The 22,635-nt window shown below is 43.4% G+C and overlaps 2 protein-coding genes and 1 non-coding gene across 3 annotated transcripts in view; 1 reads left to right on the forward strand and 2 right to left on the reverse strand.

The window, feature by feature from the left end:
- TMEM39A (transmembrane protein 39A) overlaps positions 1–6,922 on the forward strand; it is a 31,952-nt gene extending 25,030 nt beyond the window's left edge. The window contains exons 7-9 of the mRNA XM_035000109.1: positions 644–831; positions 2,757–2,877; positions 5,561–6,922. Coding sequence (XP_034856000.1) covers positions 644–831; positions 2,757–2,877; positions 5,561–5,794 — 543 coding nt within the window. The 3' untranslated portion in view covers positions 5,795–6,922. The remainder of the gene's footprint in view (positions 1–643; positions 832–2,756; positions 2,878–5,560) is intronic.
- Positions 6,923–12,111: 5,189 nt separating this feature from the next.
- ARHGAP31 (Rho GTPase activating protein 31) overlaps positions 12,112–22,635 on the reverse strand; it is a 103,463-nt gene continuing 92,939 nt past the window's right edge. The window contains exons 11-12 of the mRNA XM_035000108.1: positions 21,581–21,855; positions 12,112–19,093 (exon numbers count right to left, since the gene is read on the reverse strand). Coding sequence (XP_034855999.1) covers positions 16,667–19,093; positions 21,581–21,855 — 2,702 coding nt within the window. The 3' untranslated portion in view covers positions 12,112–16,666. The remainder of the gene's footprint in view (positions 19,094–21,580; positions 21,856–22,635) is intronic.
- LOC118007148 lies at positions 20,769–20,874 on the reverse strand. Its single transcript, XR_004678283.1, has one exon. It is a non-coding gene; the product is annotated as a U6 spliceosomal RNA (small nuclear RNA).

A 22,635-nucleotide genomic window follows, 5' to 3' on the forward strand; every position in this document is an offset into this window, starting at 1 on the left:
AATACCGCTCCTGGTTGGCGGATAGGTATTTCCATATATGTGATGCACCCGTGGTGGTCCCCTCTTTTTTTTCTCTTTTTTAAAGTTTTTTTTTTTTTTTTTCCAGTTTCTGGGGAAAATAAAATTTGTGTTTATAATAGAATCAGTATATAGTAGCTTAAGAGGATTGAGGTTTTAATATAATTCAGCCTACTCTAGTTGATCTTAACGTGTTAATCAGGACTTTCCTTGAATTTAATCTAACCTTTATCTAAATTTCAATTTACTTCAGTAGAAAAGAAAAATGGTCTGGATGTCACTTGAGCCTAAAATCTTTTGGGACATTTTAGTACCCTTTCTTCACCCACTGAGAAGCACATCTGCAGCCGGAGTGGTCATTTACAGAGGGCACTCACCTCTTCTAGAAAGGAAGCACTTAAAATATAATTGCCTCTCCCTCCCAACCCTAATTCATACAGCCAGAAAGTCAGGTTGAAGGATTTTGGAGGACTCTGCTCTTGAACTTTCTGCACGGACAGCAGGACAACCAATGCATGTGTGACTCAGTGTGGCATTTGTCTGCAGGGCGTATGTACACGCACCCATCCCTACCTTCTTGCTTAACAGTGCATGGATCATTTCTCCCTTTTCTGATCTTTTCCAGAGTACCCAGTACTATGACATGCGCTGGTCATGTGAGCACCTCATTATGGTGTGGATCAATGCTTTTGTCATGCTCACCACACAACTGCTACCATCCAAATACTGTGATTTGCTACATAAATCAGCTGCTCACCTGGGCAAGTGGCAGAAGCTTGAACATGGGTCCTACAGCAATGCTCCACAGCACATGTGAGTAGCCTAGAGGGTGAAACCATATAACACCTTCTACATGTTGCTGATCATGTTTATTTGCTTTGTATGCCATTCTTGTTCTTGGCTTTTGAACATTTAATTTTTAGTTTTTTGTCTACATGGATGCCTGTCATCACTCTAAACTGAACACAGGGGGCATTAACTCATTCCCACCACCATCCCCAGTCCCTCCTTAAATGCCTCCTACCTTTCAGCTGCCCGGTCACCCTGGAGTGTGTAATTTGTTTCCCAAGCTGTAATATTGGAGTTTTCTTTCAGTCTTAACCCTTTGCCCAAATTCACAGAGTCATGATATATTTTTAATTCTCTTTGGAAGCCTGTAAGATTCATCTTCTCCTCCTCATTGCCACAGCTAAATAGTTGCTAGCTAATCATCTTACACTCAGGCAGCTAGAATTTGCTTCTCTCGTCTTTTCTTTCTAATAAATGCAAATATGTTCTAGTAGTTTTCCTTGCTTGCATTTTTTATCTTTTTTCCTAAACTCGCTAGTGAATGTTTCCCTGCTTTTCCCATACTTAAATGAAAACTCTCCCTAATTGAGTTCTCTCTGAGTATTCCTCTCATTGTGTTCCCTTACCAGTCATTTCTCTGCATGGTCCCTGTGATCCAAAATGGGTAACTTTAGAACCCTTTTGTTCTCTCACTTCTGAGCCCTTCACCGTACCTTCCTCTCAGACCTGGACCATCTTCATCTTCCTCCCTTTTATAATTGGAACATTTCACAAATTTCATCACCTAGAAATTCTTTCCTAATGAAGTGGGACAGATTGAGGGGACTTTCCCTTCCCCTGTCCTCCTCAGAGTCCTCCCTTCAATTATCTGCCTTGATGTCTGATACAGATTAGCACAGGCCTTCAAGCCCAGGAACTGAAAGAGATTGGGCCAGGCTGAAAAGAAACCCGACTGTGGGCAAAGGACAAATTTCAATAAAAATTGAAAATACAATCCACAGTACTAGTACTGTACATCTTCAGGCTCCTTGATGGCACATGGCCATGAGGTGTATCATCACTTTAATGCTGGTAAGTGTGAGCAAGGCCGACGGACCATTTTCTGAACTGGGAAAGCTTCAGGGTGCTAGACTTTTTTCTTTTCCTTTTTTTTTTTTTTTTTTTTTTAACATACCTAAAATGTCCCAGTTCTTACCCTAGGAAACTAACCTTTCCAAAATCAGGAAGAGATTGATTAACTTAGATTTTTTAAAAAGCTTAACCTGAAGATCCCCAACCCCACCCCAACTCCATTACATTGGTGCTGGAAACAATGAAGCTTCTTCCATAACTTCTTTTTCCTAGAGAAACTTCTATAAAAATAAACCAAGAAAGCAGTAAAAAGTAAAGTCTGTGTGTCATTACCTTGTGTGTCTCTGTGTTCTGTATAGCTTCACGCATATATGAGGCATTTGAAGTATGTGACAAATAGACTGATTTTCTATAGCTTTTGGGATGTTGTTCTACAGTAGATGTCATGCTGGTTTGACAGTGTGTTCATTTCTCCACTACTCTCACTACAGTCCACTTTCTCTTGTTTGTTCTCTCTAGCATTTCCATCAATAGATTTTGCTCACTTGGGATTGAGATGACAGTCCACTTACTTACACTCGATTTTCTGGCTCATAGATGCCTTACACATTAACTTCTGCTCATTCTCCAACGCCTCATAAGTCCTTTGACACCGAGTTAACTGTATCACTTTGCAGCCTCTCTACTATATAGCAATGAAGTTATGATAACAAATCCTTCCTGACTCTTTCCAGTTTGACTATACATTGTATTCTCAGAATTCAGGCAGATGAAGCCTTGAATACTTAATCCCTTCCACAGAAATGTAGTTGGCCTTGCCAGACACTGTCTTATCTGTAATTGCCAGTATGCTAACATTGCATTTCTCTCTCCCTTAGTTGGTCAGAAAATACAATATGGCCTCAAGGGGTGCTGGTGCGACACAGCAGATGCTTATATAGAGCCATGGGGCCTTACAACGTGGCAGTGCCTTCAGACGTATCCCATGCCCGCTTTTATGCAAGTACCACTTATTTCTTTTCAAACATAAACTTAGTGGTAAGTGTTAGGAGGCCACTATGTGTGTAAGCACCTAGCACAGTGTATAGCACATGGTAATTATTACTACTGCTATAATAATGGCCCTTGTCTCTTGGAAATATATTCTGAAAGGCAGTTGGAAGATCAGATACCAGATAGCATTGTCCCAGCTCCAACAGCTTAAAAGTCATATTGGGATTTGTTGTGTCTAGTATTACCTGAAACAAGTAGGCAGTTATTTAAGACTTCCCTTTTTCATCTTATAATTTTTATTTGTAATAGTTTGGTTTAGTGGTATCCTTGTTATATTGTGTTTATGTATCCTTAAGTGATATTTAATATAGTAATAATGTAATGGTTTTGTTTGTTTTTATTGGGTTTGGGTTTTTTTTGTTGTTTGGGGTTGTTTTTGTTTTTTTGTTTTTTGTCGTTTTTTTCTTATTTGTCATTTGTATCACCTCCTTAAAGTACCTTGACTTCCCTTTTGAAAGTAAGACAAATGCCATGATCTCTGGCCTTTTACCTTTTCCTGGATTAAAGGGAAAAAGGCTTACCAGTTAAAAAGGAAGAAGCAATAGACATCCGTTAAACCCAGCTTCTGTTTCATTTGAATTTATGCCTTGGTTTATGTTCTATTGATCTTTCAGTTTTCTGGAAATTCTGACTCTAGGAGGCAGAAGTATTTATTTATATGGGAAAGGCTAGCTGATCAGTGGCAGTGGGGAAAAGAAGGTGCATGCAGGGGACTGTTCATAGTGCAGTGCCTTGCCTTTCAATGGAGATTATAGTCTAAAAAAGAATTGGAGATCTTTTTTTGAGATACTTGCATCTCATTCTGCCTCGCTCCCAGTTCCCTGTGAGGGCACATGGGCTTTCTGGTTCTGCAGGTGTTTGCTGCTAAGGGCCTTTCAGTTAAATACTGGGAATTTCACATCAGGGCTGGATGTTTGTAAATACAATGGGGGTGGGTAGGGGAGGACAGGGTGGGGGCTGGGAGGAGCATGGGGCAGGTGAAAGGCCCTTGAATGAGGAAACTAGGGAGGAGCGGACTTAAGTCACACCACATAAGAAGCATTTGGTTTCTACACAGAATATTTAATTCAGTCAGGTGTATTCCATAGGCCGTTAATGACTTCTACTTCTGTTGGCCCTTGCAGTCGCCTCAAGAAACCTGTAATGACCAGATACTCTACTGGAGTTTTCTGCTTGAAAAATAAGTATTTTCCTTGCTAGTGTGTTGGATAGCTGAAGAATCAGGTGAAATCCAAAGAATAAGGATTAGGGAAATTAACTTATTACTGATTTTGCATGACCGAACAGGTAAATCAGTGTTTTGCCAAAGTGGTCCTTGGGCCACTTGCATATAAATCACCTGGCTCACTCTTTAAAGTAATTCAGGGTCCCTACCCCAGACTTCTGAATCAGAATGTCTGAAGGATTCCAGGAATTTGCAGCATTCACCTATTTGGAAATGATTCTTAGGCACACTGAAGTTTGAGAACACTCATTTAAAATGTGCCGACTGCCTATAGCTGTTAGAAGTTAAAACTTTTCCTCACCTTTCTACTCATTCATTTTATAGCTTACTGGCACATTTAATTTTAATTGTTACAATTGTCGCAGAAACTACCATTGCCTGAGTCCTTTTGGAATATTAATTCTGAGCCAATTTTATACATGGTATTACTGGATATCATATACTATAACCCAGGTTAAACATTTTCTTTCTCTCAAAGAAGGACCCGAAGAACCTTGCTACCTTTTGGAGCTGTCGTGATGATTTGGCTTTATTCTCAGATTTGAACCTTGAGGTCTAAATTAGTTTATTTAAATCTGATGTACTACCATTGCCACAGTTTGCAGCCTTCTATCTTTCTATTCATAATATGTTTTTATTAGTAAACCAGGATTTAGCCTCTTAAAGTGAGGAATTTGGTGGAATAAAAACAGTGAGCAGCCCTGTTTTTAGCCAAACTCTAATTCTGATTAATTTTTCCTTCCTCATTGTCCTGTCTGTGCACCCTACTTCTTAATATCCAGAAAAAACCCAGCAGAAATATATGGTGTAGAGGATTTGAGTCAGTGATGATGGTGGGTAAATGGTTTAAGGGAAAATTAAGAAATTATTGTGTTGATATTTCCGCTTGTAAGACTTCCCCTCCCCCCCAGACTTGTGTGTTTATGTCTTAGATCAGCCCACAGACTAACAATGATTTTTACTTTTTTAAATGGTTCATTTTAAATGGCTTTAAGTACCTATATAATATCTTTAATTTTTGCATCTTGACTTGCAAAGTCTAAAATATTTTCCATTCAGTCCTTTATCCAGTCCCTATCTTAGATAAATGTACTTTTGATTATCTCAAATAAAATATATACCCAAGATATAATTTTAAGAAAAATGTTTAGAGGCAGTTCTTTTAGGTGGGATCCTTTCTCATATCTCAGGGCATTGAAATAAAATTCATTTCATTATTCCTTGAGCAAAAAGGAGAAGGTTTGGGTCTCTACAGCAAGAAATAGCCTGATGTTCAGTAAGCAGATCCATGTTATTGCACACAGGAACCTGTAAATATGAAATTGTTTTAGGAGAAAAATGTGAGAATAACTACAGTCTTTACCTTTCTATGAAATAATGTTTTGCTTTTCACCTTCCTTACAGTTCCTATTTCATCGTCCATTAAGGCTGTTAAATCTGCTTATCCTTATTGAGGGCAGTGTCGTCTTCTACCAGCTCTATTCCTTGCTGCGGTCAGAGAAGTGGAACCACACACTTTCCATGGCTCTCATCCTCTTCTGCAACTACTATGTTTTATTTAAACTTCTCCGGGACAGAATAGTATTAGGCAGGGCATACTCCTACCCACTCAACAGTTACGAACTCAAGGCAAACTAAGCTGCCTCTCAACAATGAGGGAGAACTCAGATAAAAATATTTTCATACGTTCTATTTTTTTCTTGCGATTTTTATAAATATTTAAGATATTTTATATTTTGTATACTATTATGTTTTGAAAGGTGGGAAGGGTAAGGGATATTAAATGTATCCACAAACAAGGTGATGTGATCTTTCATGTGTTAGTACATTTGAATAATACACAGGACGAGAGGTGTGCCTCTCCAGTAAAGAGATTGATTTGTTTATATGGCTCTGGAATAACTCATTCATTTATGAACACATCTCATATATCACTTGACACCATATCTTTGGTGTGTCTACTTTCCTTCCTGTCCTTTCATTATCTTCAGTCCTCAGTTGGCCTCTGTGCTACAGAAAGGGAGATCAGTGGAGTTGCCTGACAGCACCCATTCTCTTTCTCTTTGGCTGGTTAATAGTTTTGGAATACTTGGGGCAAAGAGTGGCTTATAGTCCTGGCTGGGACTCTCTTTGTTGCATCCTGGAAGGAAGCATTTCTGAGAAATAGGAACTCAGTGTTTTGTTCTGCCGAATGACATTTAAAAATACCTATGAATAAGCTGCTGTCCTGAAACTCAGAGGATATTGCTGTCATTTTCCCTGTTCTTTCACTTCTTTTGCCTCTTAAGATTTTCCTTTAATTATTAGCTGTTTGAAGTGATACTTTTTAAGACAAAGTCTTTAGAGTGCCTGCACTCAGGAAGAAGGTGTATGGCTGGACCAGTGGGAGAAGATGAGTGCAAATGCCATGTGGGCTGGAGTATGGGCAGGCTGAAGATCCCAAGTGACTAGAAGAATGGGCAAGTCCTCAGCTAAACGATCTTGGATGCAGTCTGGGCAGCAGCTCACCTACAGCGGCGTATTTGGAGTTATAAGCTGAAGTGAAATAGAAGAAGTTACCTCTTTGTCCCCCGATAATTTGATCTGTGCCTAAAATGTGTGTTTTTAATTTCAAATTCCAGAACCTCTATGTTTGTGAGCATTAACCCTTTTCAGTCCATGTCCGTATTCTCGAGAGGTGATCTTCGTCAATTGATGTCACTAGTCATCTAAGCTTCTGAGGCCTTGTCTTGAGAGCCTGAAATATATTCTCATATGTTTTCTGTGCTTGGTTTGGCTTTTTTACACTGTGAACTTTTTGGTGAAACACAGTATGACTTACGAAGTAAAAAGACCAATCATGTAATTCATAAACTGGCTCTGAAAACAATTCTTGCAGAAGAGTTCCCAACAGGTTTTCAGCAAAGGCAGCATGATGAGGGGTAGGTGTATATATACAGCTACCCAAGGTGAATGCTGTGTTTAAATTAACCATTGTTTCCTTAAGTATTTTGATGTATATACTTTTTTTTTTAAGTTACATAATTTGGCAATTAGTCTGAATCTATTCAGCTATTCAACAAACGCATATTGACCACCAGGCACCATGTTAGGCACTGGGGATATAGATAGCAGTGAATAAGAAACGCAAAGACGCTACCCTCAGAGAACTTACAATGTGGGGGTGCAAAAATGTGCCATAAATAAATTTATATGTAATGTCTCCTGGTAGTAATAGTGTGGTGAAGAGAAATTGGGGCAAGGAAATAGAAAGTACTAGGAGTGGCATTGCTAGAAGGCATCTTTGAGAAGATAATTTCTGAGCAAAGCAAAGAAGCAAGACTGAGCCATATAAATAGCTTTGGGGAGTATTCAGTAATAGCAAGGGCAGTGGCCTAAGGTGGGAACAATTTTGATATATTGGAAAAATAGCAAGGTAACCACAGTATATTGGTTTCATAAATGGTTCAGCCTAAATGTGGTAGTTCTGGAGTGAAGGAGGGCAGGAAAGTTGCCGTTTCAGTATTCTTTCCTTAGGGTCTTAAAGATAGGGTTTCTTTTGATTAATAAACATCTTTTTTTTTTTTTTTTTTAGATTTCACTTATTTGCGAGAGAATACACAAGTGGTGGGGAGGGGCGGGCAGAGGGAGAGAGAGAAACTACCTGCTGAGCAGGTAGCCCAACTCGGGGCTCGATCTCAGGACCCCGGGATCATGACTTGAGCCAAAGGCAGACGTTTCACTGAGCCACCGAGGCACCCTTGACTAACATCTCGATGAGGTTACTTGACAGTTAAGAGCAAAATGGGTGGTCTTGGCACAAAGATGTCTTATCAAAATGGCTCCCAAGTTGGTTCTGTCACTGAAAAGCAGCCCAGATAACTGATTAGAGATAACAGACTACTCTTGTAAGCTGATCCCATCCCCACCCCTTCTAGTTTGACCTGTCTCGGCCATGACCTGAACAGAGTGGTACAGGAGGACCAGAGGCCAGGCTGGCAAAACTAATGAGGATAAGAAATAACTAGTTTCGGCTAAAGGAATTAGGAAGTGCCCCCCTCTCTTTTCAGATACGACAGCATCAGGGAGATAAAAGTCTGCAGTTCAACATGCTGCTACTCATTTCAGCTGCCCTTTATAGATGCCACATTCATATGGGGAAGAGAAAAATTACCAGTGACCTGTGTATGCTATTATGGATCATGTGAGAGAAAGGATATCATCTTTGTTTAGTGATAGGAGATGCATACTCAGTAAAGGATGGCCTTTGGGTGATTGTTTATATACTGGGAAATTAAATGGTGTGTGGAAAAATGGTATATAGCAAAAGATTAGTTGGGTGAACTTTGAATACAAGAAAAGGAAGGAAGATGTTTGACCAGCTGTTAGGGTGGCTTAAGGTAGGTAAGTAGAGGAAAATAGTTCACAGGCATGAGCATGATGGAAATGTTCCTCATTATCCTATTTACTCTGATTCCATGTTATATTCCTTAAGCTTCTCCCCTCCCTATCAAATCATCACCACCACTACCCCTCCCCCATTTCTGTTTCCTGAGCACTTACTATGACCTGGACACTGCTGGGTGCTAGAGATAGTGATGTTTAGAGTTGATTAATAGAAGGCAGGTAAGTAAATCAATAATCATAACACAAGGGTGTTCAGAAAGGAAGTACATACAAGGTACAGAGGTGACACGGAAAAGCGTCATCAACTTTGCTTGGAAGCTGCAGTGTCAGGGAGGACGTCACTGCAGCAGTAACACATAGGCATTTTAAAGGAGGACTGGGAGAGTACCACATAAATTAGGGAGAGAGGGTTCATGTAGTGGCAACAAGATAGACAAAAACCCAAGGCATGGACTTGCACCAGTTCTTAAATAACTAGTTCAATAATGCTAGAGAAGTAGGCAAAGAACAGATTATAGGAGGACTTGAATTCCATGTTAAGGGGTTTGAACTTTTATTATCTTGTAGGTCACAGGTTCTCAAAAGTGTGATCCTTGAACACTACATCAGATCTACTGTCATAATCTTGAGAGTAAAGCCCAAAATTGTGCCCCTTCGACAAGCAATTCAAGTAATTTTTTTTTTTTTAAGGTTTTATTTATTTATTTGACAGCACAAGCAGGGTGAGTGGCAGGCTTCCCACTGAGCAGGGAGGGAGCCTGATGCGGGGCTCGGTCCCGGGACCCTGGGATCATGACCTGATCCGAAGGCAGATGCTTAACTGACTGAGCCACCCAGGCGCCCCAGCTCAAGTAATTTCTTAAGCAGACAGAAGTCTAGGAACTGAAGACCGCTAGTGAAAGATTTTCAATTTAGGATTAATGACTCCAAGGGTTCTCAAGTCAGGAATTGTCAAAATACAATATCTGGGTCTGCAGCAGCAGCATTACCTAACTGGGAACTTGTTAGAAATGGAAAATTTCAAGCCCCGCCCCAAACCTAATGAGTCAGAAACTCTGGATAGAACCCAGATGTCTGTTTTAACATACTCAAGGTGATTTTGATGGGATCCACTGTCCTATCGTAGACAACTTTGGCAGCAATATGTACAATCTGGAGGATGGACAGTTGTTAGTAAGACTTAAAGCAGGGAGATCAGTTAGCCAACCATTTAAAAAGTCTATGTAAGAGGTGAGAGGGTGTGGGGTGGGTGTCGCCACTGTGTGGGTGATAGAAAAAGTGGAGTGAAAAGAGGATGGGCAGAATTCTGGTAAATAACATTTAGGAGCAGAGGAAGAGGAAGCTTTCAAATGAATAAGACTAAGGAAATAGAAGTCTAAGACAAGGTGAACTAGTGTTGCAAGGAAGAAATGATCAGGAGTGCTTGGGAGGCTCAGTCAGTTGGGTGGCTGCCTTTGGCTCAGTTCATGATCTCTGGGTCCTGGGATCAAGCCCCGTCGGGCTTCCTGCTCAGCGGGGAGTCTGCTTCTCCCTCTCCCTCTGTGTGCATGTGTGCTCTCTCTCAAATAAATAAAATCTTTAAAAAAAAAAATGAAATGATCAACAGTATCAAATAAGGAAGTCAAGAGACTGAGAACTGTTGGATTTGGTTATTAGATCATTAGTGACTTTAGTAAGAGAAATTTTAATGGAGCAATGGGGACGGAGGTCAGGTTGGTTGGTCCAGAGTAGTGAGTTGGAATGAAGAAGAAGTGAATTAGAAAGTGTTCTTGGGAGCCCTTGGGAAGGAGGAATAGCAATTTCTGTGAGCTAGAAGGGAGGTTAGATACACACATACATGGAGAAGGGGAAGTGCTTGCTGGGGGAGTGGGGGTGGGAGAAACATCTGACAGCGGAAACGTGGTGAAGTAAGAGGCAATTTTGGGGGGTCAATCTAGGAGGGGGCTTAGAATAGTGGAATAGCTTTTGTGAGTTTTGGGAATGAGGGTACTGCTGAGGTGGTAAACCATAAATTTCCAGTGGCTCTTTAGCCACGGTTTTGTGATTTTTCTCTGGTCTAACTCAACAGATAAGGAAAAGGGCGGAGAAGATGGGTGGCAAGAGTCCTGGTCCTAGGTTGGAGGTTCACCAGGCAGGTACGGCTGAAGTGGTCAAGGGAGTCAGTGGTGCTGGTGTGAATAGTTGAGATCCTGTAGCCTGGGGTCTGGAAAGGCTAGGGAAGGAAGACTGAAGTCTGGTTGGGCGTACTGTCTGTCAGAAAAGGTAGGGGTAGACCAGGCATTAATGATCTTGAACAGGTTGGAGAAATAAAGGAGCAAGGATAGAAGTTCTGAGAATGGAATATGAGAGTTTAGGTTGTGAAACAGCATAATGTGTAACCCTGGAGGCAAACGGCCAAAACTGAAGAGAGGTAAAAGCTGTGAGCAACTGTGCCAAGACTGTGGAGTGGGTTTTCCTCAGAAACACTGAAATCATCCAGAACAATGGTGGAAACAGGAAGCTCGGTGCCAAAGACTGGGAGATCTGGGACATTGACTACATCATGGCCACAAAGAATGGTAAAAAAATAGCTGGACTCCATGAATTTTGGTAATGAGAGATTTCTGTGTGAGATGGGAAGAAGCAATGGTGCAGAAACAGAAGTGAGACACGAGAACATCTCAGCAATTTGTAGTCTGTAACAAGGGAGGAATGTAGCCTTCTGTGTAGGAACTTTTATGGGAGTCCAGGAAGTGGAATCAACATTCAGGGAAGACCCCAGGTTTGTGAGGAGAGAAGACTCCAGAGGAACTGTGGGATAGATTAGGAGTGAGGGCAACTGTGTGCTGCCAGTTGGGGGGCGGTGGGCACGGACAGAGGAAAGAGAAACAGCTGAATGGGGATCTGGGAGTATGGAGGAGAAAAGGCATTTAGGGAAGTAATGAGGATGACAGGAGCAGGCCTGAGTAGCATAAAGCTCTAAAAAGAATATTATTGTCAAAATACTAGTATTTTTATCCCCTTGGCAATGGTGTTTCTCACTGCAAATATCACCAGATTGTGAGCCTCCATTGCATGATTGTTTTTTAAGGGTCTGTGATTAAGACCCATCGAGTGCCCCTCTCCCCCTTTTTTGTGATTACATATGCCAGGATTTTTCTTCTTTAACATAATCATTAACATAATCATTCAAATGAAAGAGTAGTCCCCTCGATTGATGCAATAGAAAAATTGACTTCACATCTGTTCAGATGGACCCACATAACTCCGTAAGCTGCGGACTTTTGAGAAGCAATAGGTTTTTTCTTAGTTTTCATGACAATATCCATTGATTTATATGGGGTATCTTAGGTAATGTGTATGATTGCAACAGTAAGAGAGAAGTTGCAAATATTTGACAGTAAGAGGTAAAATAACAAAAGAAAAATTTACTGAAGCAAATCATCCGGACTTTAGCTGTGAGACCAAACCTTGAAGTAAAAACTAACACCGAACTAGAACAAATGAGCCTGATGCATATAATCTACTTTTTCTACTATTGATTTTGGTGACCCCAGGTCCTCCTCTAGTTCATAGTGCCATCATAAGCATTATCCTTTATAACATTTATTAGAATACATTTTTAAAGCTTAACAATCTGTTTTAATTACACTTAAATGTCTCTATGGATAGGTTTAATATTTATACTTTTTTAATCAATAGAAAAAAATTTGATTATATCTTTGGAAACATATTTGTCGAGCTCAACAAACAAGCTGAAACCATGTGGATTTCTAACAGATGCCTTTGACAAAGTTCTTTACCTTGCAGAATTATCAGCCAAGTATTAGTATGGCATTAAGTTATTGTAAAGCATTGTGATCCATCCAGTAAAACACACGGCTACAGACTGCGTGGGTTTCTTATACTTAGCTACATCCTCCTTCATCCTCACAGAGAAGTGATTTTGCACTGCTCATGAACATCAAGGCTGCTAAATGACCTACTGTATGCCCTTCCATCTGTGGTAGCCCCCAGTTTTATACTATCTGGACCAACACTGATCTCAGGCAATCACCCTTCTTCCATCTCCTATGCCTCTCCATGCTAGGAAAGTTGCCTGCTCCCTCTTCTGGCCCGACTTTGCTAGAGAAGGTGTTGACAAAGGAGGACACATTCTTAGTCATTCTACATTTTGAGCTGACCTTCTGCTGGAAGTGTCTAAAATCATACTCCTGACAACATTTAACTCCAGGATTTATTTTGTCATCAGATAGGACAAGCCGGGGTAGAATGTGGTCCTAGTCAATCATGGTGGGAATTGGACCTGTCCTGAACCTCTCCCACTCCAATTCCAGACCAGTGAATCTTATGTTCCCACTACGTCTTCAGGCAGGAACACGAGACCTGTGTAGACCAATGACTGTACCACCCAATTTTAATAAAATGTGATCAGTATGCTGAACATTAAACACAAAAGTAACAGCTTATCTTGGACCTATGACTTCATCATCAACACAAGTTAACCCGTCTTGTGATGATGGAAGTCTCTAAAGCCCCCTCCCCAGGAGCATAGAATGCTGATATTACCTGGCTCATTAGCAGCGATCCAGCAGGACTTCACAACCAAACCAATTAAGACCACACACAACTTCAGAACTCTTTGTTCTTAATTATTACTCTCATATTTTTTAAGCAATTAAAGCAAAATTCTCAATGCCTGAGTGTCTCCCTGGCACCTTTTATTGGATTTGCAATTGTGTTTGAGTGAAGTCAGTAGGTAACCTGAACACTATTAAAAATCCTATTAAAAGATGCTAGTTGCTACATTTTTCCCTTTCAGCTTTCATTTGGTAATGTAATGGTTCTAAATCTTCCTCCTGTTTGTTTATGGACTGTTTCATTTGCTACCACCCCTATCCCTTTTTTCATTAGACTCTTCAAGGATTTAAGAGTACTAAGGTACCCAGGGCAATATTACTAAGCTCTTGATAAATATTGTTGAGGAGGATGATGCTTACATTTTTAATTTCCCCAGAACCCAGAATTTTGACTTGGCCAATATTTTTAATTTTAGGGCTTAGATCAGGCTGTCTTAACGGGGTTCTTGGTCAGATCTCTTCACATTCCATTTGAAGCAAAGAATAAAAACCAAATTTCCTCTATTTGGTCCATTTTGGCAAAAAAAAAAAAGGAAAAAATATTTGGCCTGAGAGGGCCATTTTGCCAATAAATATAGATTATTATCTTCTTAAGCAAACACTAACATTGAAAGAAAACATTAGAAGATGCATGCATTTCATTTCAAATTTAACGTTTAAAATCGACCATCCCCATTTTGAGGACTGGTAACTGATTTGAAGGAGCACCCTGAGAATTTGATTTTGCAGCCCTTTCTAGGGCACCATGCAGATCCTCCTAAAAACACCAGCCCTTGTCCTGTCCCTCCTCTGGATGGAAGCGGGCAATTTGATTTCCATCCAGCCATTCTCAGGGGGGTCATTTTTCAGTCCCAAATGAATGACCAAATAGGTAATCTTGGGGCATTTGAGGGAACAATTTCAGGGGGAAATCTGAGTTCTCTTTGTCATGAAACGGAATTTCCTCAGTGCTGGGTTAGCCCACAGGAAGCTTATGAATGTGTTTGTGACAGTTGACAGGCTGGCCTATAGTGAAGAAGTCCACACTTTAGCCACGGGACACTGATCAAGAAGGTGAGTCAGCTTCCACAGCCTTCCGGATTGACTGGCTTAGGAAAGCTCAGAGTAGAGAGTATCTCCAGACAGTTGTCATTGTGTCTCATGACGGCATCCACACACCCACACTCCTGAAGACGATGCTACAAACAAAAGATGTCAGAGTCTAAGGAGTGTGGCAGCCATTTAAGAATCTGCCTAGGCGCCTTGAGCAAACTCATTCATGTGTACTAAGTGGCTTCTCAGTCTATCCCCAAATAAAATCTATCCTCTAAGTGTTACAAAAATTCAAAATAATTATAAAATAGTTTAAATATTTCATTACTCGGCTCAGAGTTCTGATGGTGAAGCAAAGTCCAGTTTTTTCTTCTCTCACATTCTAACTGGAACATGGTCTTTATCAAAGCATAGACACCACAGTGCACTGCGATTGGGATAAAGCCTATCTGCCCACATTTTCTGATAAGGCAGGAATGTACTTTTCAAATCTCCTGAACATGGCCTTTCTCATCTGTCACCACTATATTTCTTCACCTTGCTTGCCAAGGAGGAAAAATGCCATACCCTAGGACTTTTTTTATGGGTTGACATCCCATTGGTCCAGGGTCTCGCTCACCTAGTGAGAATGCAAGACACTGAACTTCCTATTAACCGCTCCCCTTGCTCACTCACCTCAATGTCCTCTGAAAGTAGAACTCATCAGCTGGCCTACCAGTTACCCCTGCCACAGACACTGGCTTAAAATGTCCAGCACAAGATTTCAAAACTGTAAGGTTTATCAGGGGAGAAGGGAGAGAGGAATATGGATCTGTTGCAGGGCATCAGCTTCCAATTTCTCCCCGGTCGAAGTAACTTCAGTTCAGCCCCTACCCACTCCAGCAGCAGCCTTGGTTGTGAGGTCTGCCAAGAGGTACTGCTAGCCCCTAGAGAAATTTCTGCAATGACGGAGCTTGTGGACAGAGTTCGTCCAGACTTGAACCTGAGATGACGTGCACAGGGCTAGAAACAGGTCTATTTTAATTTGTTTTTTAAATAAGATTGTTGTCTTAGAAGATTTGAAACTGTAGATACCCTAATGAGTTTTGCCTTGAGAAGGGCTCCTGTGAAGCCCCTTTTTGGAGGAGGACCAAAAATCTGCCAGCAGGTTCTATTAGTTCTTTTTCCTCTCACCAGCTGAAAAAGAAAGAACCATTGGAAGTTCTAAATAACTGAAATAAAATCAGATTGGTTTATTGCTTCTGCTTGCATATAGACAGGAGAAAGGCAAGTCGGAGTGTCTGGGGTGGGTGACAGATGAGGGGGATTATGGGAGGGAGAAAGATGCCTCAAATCTGCTCTGAGTAATGGAAGGAGAGGGAGAAAGGGAGGCACCACCTGGCTAAAATGAAATATTTTCCAAAGGGCAGCTCTCCCCAAGTGGTAGAGATGGCCACCCTGCTAGGGCTCCCTCCTTATCCTCTCCTGCACTCCCAGCCTAGTGTGGAAGGACAAGGAAGCTGAGCTAGAAGTGTTTTCTATTAATGCCCCATCAATTTAAACACTTTGACTTTGGAGCGTAGTTCTACCCATGCGTGAGGTTTTTCTCTACAAAGATATCCTGTTCATGGGCTCTGATTTGGAAAGAAAACAGATCACTTCACTATTGCATACCTAAGTGAAAATGCAGCACATTTCATTGAGGTAACCCTCGGCTCAGCCCCCACTCTGCCCAGCCACTGGATTTATAAATCAGAGGTCAGGATAATAGTAGAGTCCCAAATTAACGAAAGCAACAGCCAGTCTTCTTAGATTTTGCCAGTCTCAGAATTTGCTCTTGCGTATAGATTCTGATTTTCTATGCTGATAGACACAACCATCTCTGACAGGTCTGCAGAGAGATTCCAGGGAAAGAGCACGGGTAACTTCACCCACTTGGATCTTTAAGCGTACATTAGTTTGTACTTCCAAATCTGCTTCTATTCTGGAGTGTACACATTTACAAAACTTATCAGAAATCTGGTCTAAAAGAACACATGCTTTAAGGAGCATTAAAAAGCGTGAAGTGAAAAGGAGGCCTTCAAACCTCAACAGCAACATTTTCCAGCACAGGCAAAGGATTTCTCTTTCTTTCAAAAGACGTTATTTTAGCCAGCTCTCAACAGTAATAGATAATGACAATGTGGGAGAAATGCAACTCACAAACAACCCCAAATCTCATTGGAAGCAGGCATTTCAGCTTCTTCCCTTACCTTTTTCCCACCTGCTGTTATGGACTTATCTAAATTTCATCTATTGGTCCTTCCCTTGACCTCTCTTCTGGCAAATGGACTAATTAATAAATGGTCAAAAAGCTGAAGAAATAAAAGAGGCCAAAATAAGCCCAAACTTGGATAACCTATGCCTGGGATAATGGCAAGTCAGCCCTGTAATAACTTCCAGACGATGAATCATGACATTTTTTTTTTTCCTGACACCAGCAGGTGAACTGATGTCATTCTATTTGCCTCCCACTTCTTCCATCCAGAATCACTGATCTGCGCTGGGGCTGGTAAAAACAGCTGGTTGAGGTCTCTAGTCTTTGGCCATTCTTAGGGATGGTCATTTTATTCCTAAGCGTAACCCCTTCTGGTGTGACCCACGTGTTTTCTGCCAAATCCCCACAAAGAAGGCCAGGGGAAACTGTCTGGGTGGGACTTCTGATAGGGGACAGGAGAACCTTGGAATCTGTCACTGTGGATGAAGGGGGCGGGTGGTCCATAATGGGGAAAGGAGGACTGAATAAGATTAGGCTCTGAGGTCTTCCTGGCCTTGACCTGTGGAAAGGTTTAGAACCCCCTGATGGTCGCTCCATTTTTGAAGAAAGAAGGTTGTCTCCGGACGGCTCTGTCTCTGATGTGCGCTTTCTGCATTGCACTGTTGCATCCTGGGTGGAGAGCAGGTTAGCCAAGACTGGTTCTGGAGGAAGGGTGGGTCCCTCACACATGTGGGATGTAGTGGTATCCATTGGCAAGGACTCAATGGCTCCTGTATCTTGCTTTGGTTTCTCTTCTTTTGGGCTTTCCAAGGAGAGAGAATCATCTCTGGCAGATTTCTGTGAGGTCTCACCAGTTGAGCTGGGTTCCTCTTGGCTCCTCTCCAGAGGCTGGACTCCACTGTCCCCTGAGCTCTGAGAGGGCAGGGGCTGTGGGATCTGTGTGTATTGAATCTTGGGTGGGATGACTGGGACTGCCCTAGCCTGGCACATTTTGACCATGAAGGAGGTTCTCACAGCTGACACACTCACAGGAGCTGAGTTACGGCGGCCTGTCAGGGCATGAGCAACAATGTCCAGGTCCTGAGGGTCCTGGGAGCAAATGCTCCACGGGTCTCCTTTACAGTGGGATGAGGTCATCCATGTGACTTTTGTGTCTCCTGGCTCAGAGAGCTGCATTCCAGGTGAACCAAATGAGGCCACATTGTCAAACCGGAAGAGGTCAGTGATGGGACTGGCAGAGTCCAAATTGAGGGAAGAAGGCCTATTTTTCCCTTTTGGAGGCCCACACTCGGGGCTCTTCAGCTGTAACTTTGGGGGATGCTCTCCACGTGAGGTGCTGTCTTGCACACGAGGTGAACTCTCCTTGCTATTGTCTGGCCCAGGAACACTACCTTGCTCAATCTGAGGGCTGCTGTGCCCTTGGTGTGTCCCCAGTTCCTTTCCCTCTGCTAGGCTGACAGGGCTGATTTCTGCTGATTTGGGCTGCAAACCACCTGGTCCCTTCTGGCTGGGAACAGCCTCTGTCCCTTCTGGGCCAGAGAACTCTCTGAAGGACCTCAGGGTTTTCTCATCCCATCCAGTAATCTCTTTCCTGGGTGCCAGGGGCTGCAGAGGGTCGGAATTCCTCTCTGCTCCAAGGTTAGCACAGCTGCTGGAGGAGGGAGCCTCAAGAGTCCACTGGCTCTCAACCGTGGTGGTTTTGCTATCTAGAGAACGGCTCTGACGAAGGCTGGGCCTGTGGGGGAGCCTCTTCTCCAGTCGGTGGCCCTGGGGGCCCTGCACCTGGGCCTCTTGCACATCTTTCAGGGTGGGAGAGTGAAGGGGACTCGTTACCCACTGGGGCTCCTCCCAGGGCTCCACCATCTCCAGGCCCTGCTGGGCAATGTCTGTCACAGTTTCGTCTTCATCACAGTCTGAGGGCTCCTGCGCTGCATGGGCTACATCCCCCTCTCCTTGGGGGGAGATCTCAACCTCTCTTGTTGGGCTTTGAAAACCAGAGCCTTTTCCCTCAGGAGCAGCATTCTTTGAATTTTGCTCTTCACTTTGTCCTAGAGAGGTCTCCTCCTCCTCCTGACACAGGCTGGGGGGCCCAGGGCTGCCCTTGGACTTCAGCTGGTCTGTGTATGGATTTGTCCTCAAATTCCTAGATGAGTCTTCTCTCTCAGGACTGCCCTTTGATAGCTGGACTCGAGGTGCCTCCTCCAGGGGAGTTGGAGGAGGGGCAGCAGGCGGGAGAAGAGGGGACAGATTTCCTGGGCCTTCCTGGTCCACCTTTGCTTGTGCGGAAGCCGTCTCAAATGGAACAATTTCCAGAGGAGCCAAGCTGGTGGGGTCCGGACGCTTCTCGGGCTCCGGTCTCTGGAGGATGCTTGTTGTCTCCAGCTTTTCCCTATTGGCTGCCGGGGAAGTCCCCTCTGCGCTCTGATTGGTTAGATCCGTAGTCCCCTCCTCCGCAGGGGTGGAGCCTGGTGTTGGGCCGCAAGACCAGCTCCCAGGAGGCTCCTGGGAAGCGAAAGGCCCTGGACTGGACTCCAGGATCGGCTGAGTGGGGCTGACCTTTAGAGCAGGTGGTGGCAATGAGGAGAGCTCCTCCTCAGATTCGATGATCTTCAGCTCCTGTTGAATCTCGGGCCAGATCAGGGCATTGGCCAGATCATCTTCATCCTGAAAAACACCGAGAAATGGATTATTTTAGAGCCAAGGACTCGCAGCCTTGACAACGGCACCATTTCCCAGTGACAGTGAAGGGACTGGCGCCGGGACAGGCTGCATTATCCCAGCAAATAAAGGCCACCACATTACTCATAATTGTGGATGTTTATTCAGGGCTTACTGCATGCCCCAGCACATTCTGACTGCATGCTCTTGTTTAACTGTCCCAACAACTTAGATCTAAGAGATAAATACTATTCTAATGACTCCCATTTTAGAGGTGAGGAGACCTATGTTCAAACAGATTAAACAATTTACCTAAATTACACAGCAGCAGCCTGGGACTGAAATGCAGCTATGTCCACATCAGAACAGAAACACTTAATCCCTGCGCACTGTTGACTTATAAAACGAGCCAACCCCTGGTCTCAGTTAACCTCAGGTTTACCAGATGGCGCAAAAGAATGAGATTCTCCCGGTGGAATGTAAGTGTTAACTCTTGCCCTGACATCTGCTTTCCAAATAAATAAATACAGCTTTTCTTATTACTAAAGAAATACATATTTCCCATGGAAAAAAAAAATTTAACACATGTTAAAAGAAAGGAGAATACAAAAACAGCAACATCTTATATTCCGACTACCCACAGATAACCGCTGTTGATCTAAAGGGGTGCCTCCTCCTCCATCTTGTTTGCTGCCCCTTGTCTCTCCTCAAGTCTAGTTTCTCTTTGACTCCTTCCTTCCCCTACACAAAGCCCCAAACTGCAGACAGGAAAGCGATGAAAGGAGGCCCGGTCAGGGCCAGGGAAACATTTCAGTGGCCTTCATTTCTTGGCTCAAGACCTGTCTGTCCCAAGGAGCCGCAGTTCCAGGAGGCATATCCATCCTGTGGGGGGTTTAGGCCTTTATGAGAAACCTGACCTGCCGCCAACCTGACATCACTTCCCACCTGGCTCTGATCACATGTTTCATATTACAATTAATTTGATGCTTATTTTTCCCAATGGACTATGAGCTCCTTGAGGTAAGGAATTGTGTCTGTTCATCTTTGATTCCTCAAGGCCAAATGGTGCCTGGTATACTGTGAGTGGTTGCTCAACCGAGAGGTTTTCTTTTGTGGTATTTCTATTTGATTGTTTCCTTCAGAGAACTCTCCAGGAGCAGGATTCCTTGGTCAAAAGGCAGGGATGTTTTTGAGATCTGATTCTACTGTATCACACTTATTTGTGTCTATTTCCATTTCACCTTCAGGGCAGAGGCAGCCTTTTACTCATCTCTTTACTCTCCTCAGCACCTACACTAATTGATCTCTTACTAAGAAATCAATAAATTTAGATAAATAAATGAGCACGTAAACTCCCCTCCCCCACCATCTCAGTAAGTGGACCAGTTACTTATTACATATTACAGTTACATATTACTTTCTGCTTAGATCAGAAATCTATGAGATGTCTTGACTCTTCCTTCTTCCTCTCTTATCCAATCCTTCACCAAGGATTGTTCATTCTAGCTTTTTTGTGTGTGTGATAAATATTATTTCAGACACAGCTTTTTATTTATTTCATTTCATTTCATTTCATTTCATTTCATTTTACTGGGCTCCATGCCCAATGTGGGGCTTGAACTCACGACGCTGAGATTGAGAGTCACATGCCCTACTGGCTGAGCCAGCCAGGAATCCCCCCAAAAATATGGAATGCTTCACGAATTCGTGTGTCATCCTTGCACAGGGCCATGCTAATCTTCTCTGTATTGTTCCAATTTTAGTGTATGTGCTGCCGAAGCAAGCACCATTCTAGTTTCTTTTTAAGATTTTTTTTATTTATTTGACAGAGAGAGACACAGCGAGAGAGGGAACACAAGCAGGGGGAGTGGGAGAGGGAGAAGCAGGCTTCCCGCCGAGCAGGGAGACCGACATGGGGCTCGATCCCAGGACCCTGGGACCATGACCTGAGCCGAAGGCAGTCGCTTCATGACTGAGCCACCCAGGTGCCCCCATTCTAGTTTCTAAATAGTCTTGAAGTCTTCCATTTCTATCCTTGTTGCCCCCACTCTCCTCCAAGCCACCATGTTTTCTTGCCTGGCCTGTCATATACTAGCCTTCTAACTGGTATCCCTGTCTCCTCTCCTGCCTTTTCCAAGCCATTCTCCTCACAAAATAGTGAGCTTTAAAGCACAAAATTCCAGGGGAGCCTGGGTGGCACTATTTATACTTGGGCTCCCCCCGCCTCCCCCCCCAATTCAATCCCCGTAAGAATCTCTGTATCCTTCTCTTTCTACAGTTGCTAACAGCCCTCCTGAGGCTGCTACAGCACCCCCGTGCTGCCTAACTCCCAGCACATGGTTGTGAAGGTTGCCTCCTCAAGTCCCTTTGGCAGAAATTAGTTCTTAAAACAAACAAACAACCCCCCCACCAAATCCCTGCTTTCAGCTATACCAAGAGCCCTTGGGACAAAGAGGACTCTACTGGCTGAACCCAGCAGTGAGTCCATCTTACCATGTCATGGAGAAGCCCCGCTTGGACACTGGGGCTCTTCTGCAGAGTGCTGGGCTCCACCTGGTCAGCCTCTCGACCCTCCTCCTCTGCTTTCTCCGGGTCCAGCCTCTTCTCTAATTCACTTGAATGTTGAGAGCCCAGGGAGGTTTCCGAGGCCTTCTTTTCCTCCTGTTGGGGGCCTGACTCCAGGGAGAGGTCTTTGTTGCATTCCACCATCCTAATTGCCTCTGGTCCTGGCTTGGCATCCTCGAGAACCACCTTCTTAGGTATGGAAGCTGCAATGGATGAGAGTTAGCCATTGAAGACGTCATTTGCAGAGAGGCCTTGCCCTGCACAGCCACTGTCCTGGACTAGTCCCGATTCACAAGGGTGGAGGGAATTCTCCCAGCTCACTGCCCCTCACATTTTCGACCCTTTCCCCCAGCCGTGTCCTGCCTTTAGTTCCCAGAGTCACAGACTGTCAGAGATGGAGGGGTCTTGAAGATCCTCTCGTCCAGGGGCTCACAACTGGGGACCACTTGCTCTTCCCCTCCCCAGGAGACATTCGGGTGGGGACAAGGTGGCGATTGGCCTTTAGTGAGGCAGAAGCCAGGGATGCTACTAAATATCCTACGAAGCATAAAATAGCCCCTGCCCCCAGTAAAGAATTGCCTGGCCCACAATGTCAATAGTACCAAGTTGAAAAACCCTTTTCTAATCTTTTACTTCACAGAATCTGTGATTTACACCAAGCTACAAAGATGTGTTAGGATTATGATTGACAGCTTCCTGTGTGACTCTTCCCCCAGGTTAACTCCATACCAATTCGGATATATCTCAAGTGATTAAGCTCTGGTCTTAAACATCCACCAAGGTATCAGAGACCCCAAGTTTGACCTCTACTACCTCCATGCAGAAGGTCCTACCTCATTGTATAACACTGTTTTCACAGGGTAGAGTGAAGACTAAATACCTAGGACAGGAACTGATCACACAAAAGCCTCTGGAAACACTTTTTCCTCAAAGGCTTCCCTTCCTCTTCCAGCCCTCACCCTGCTTCATCCCACCAACCCCCC

This window comes from Mirounga leonina, unplaced genomic scaffold, assembly GCF_011800145.1.
Source record: "Mirounga leonina isolate KUSES-001 unplaced genomic scaffold, KU_Mleo_1.0 Mir_115, whole genome shotgun sequence".
Classification (NCBI taxonomy): domain Eukaryota; kingdom Metazoa; phylum Chordata; class Mammalia; order Carnivora; family Phocidae; genus Mirounga; species Mirounga leonina.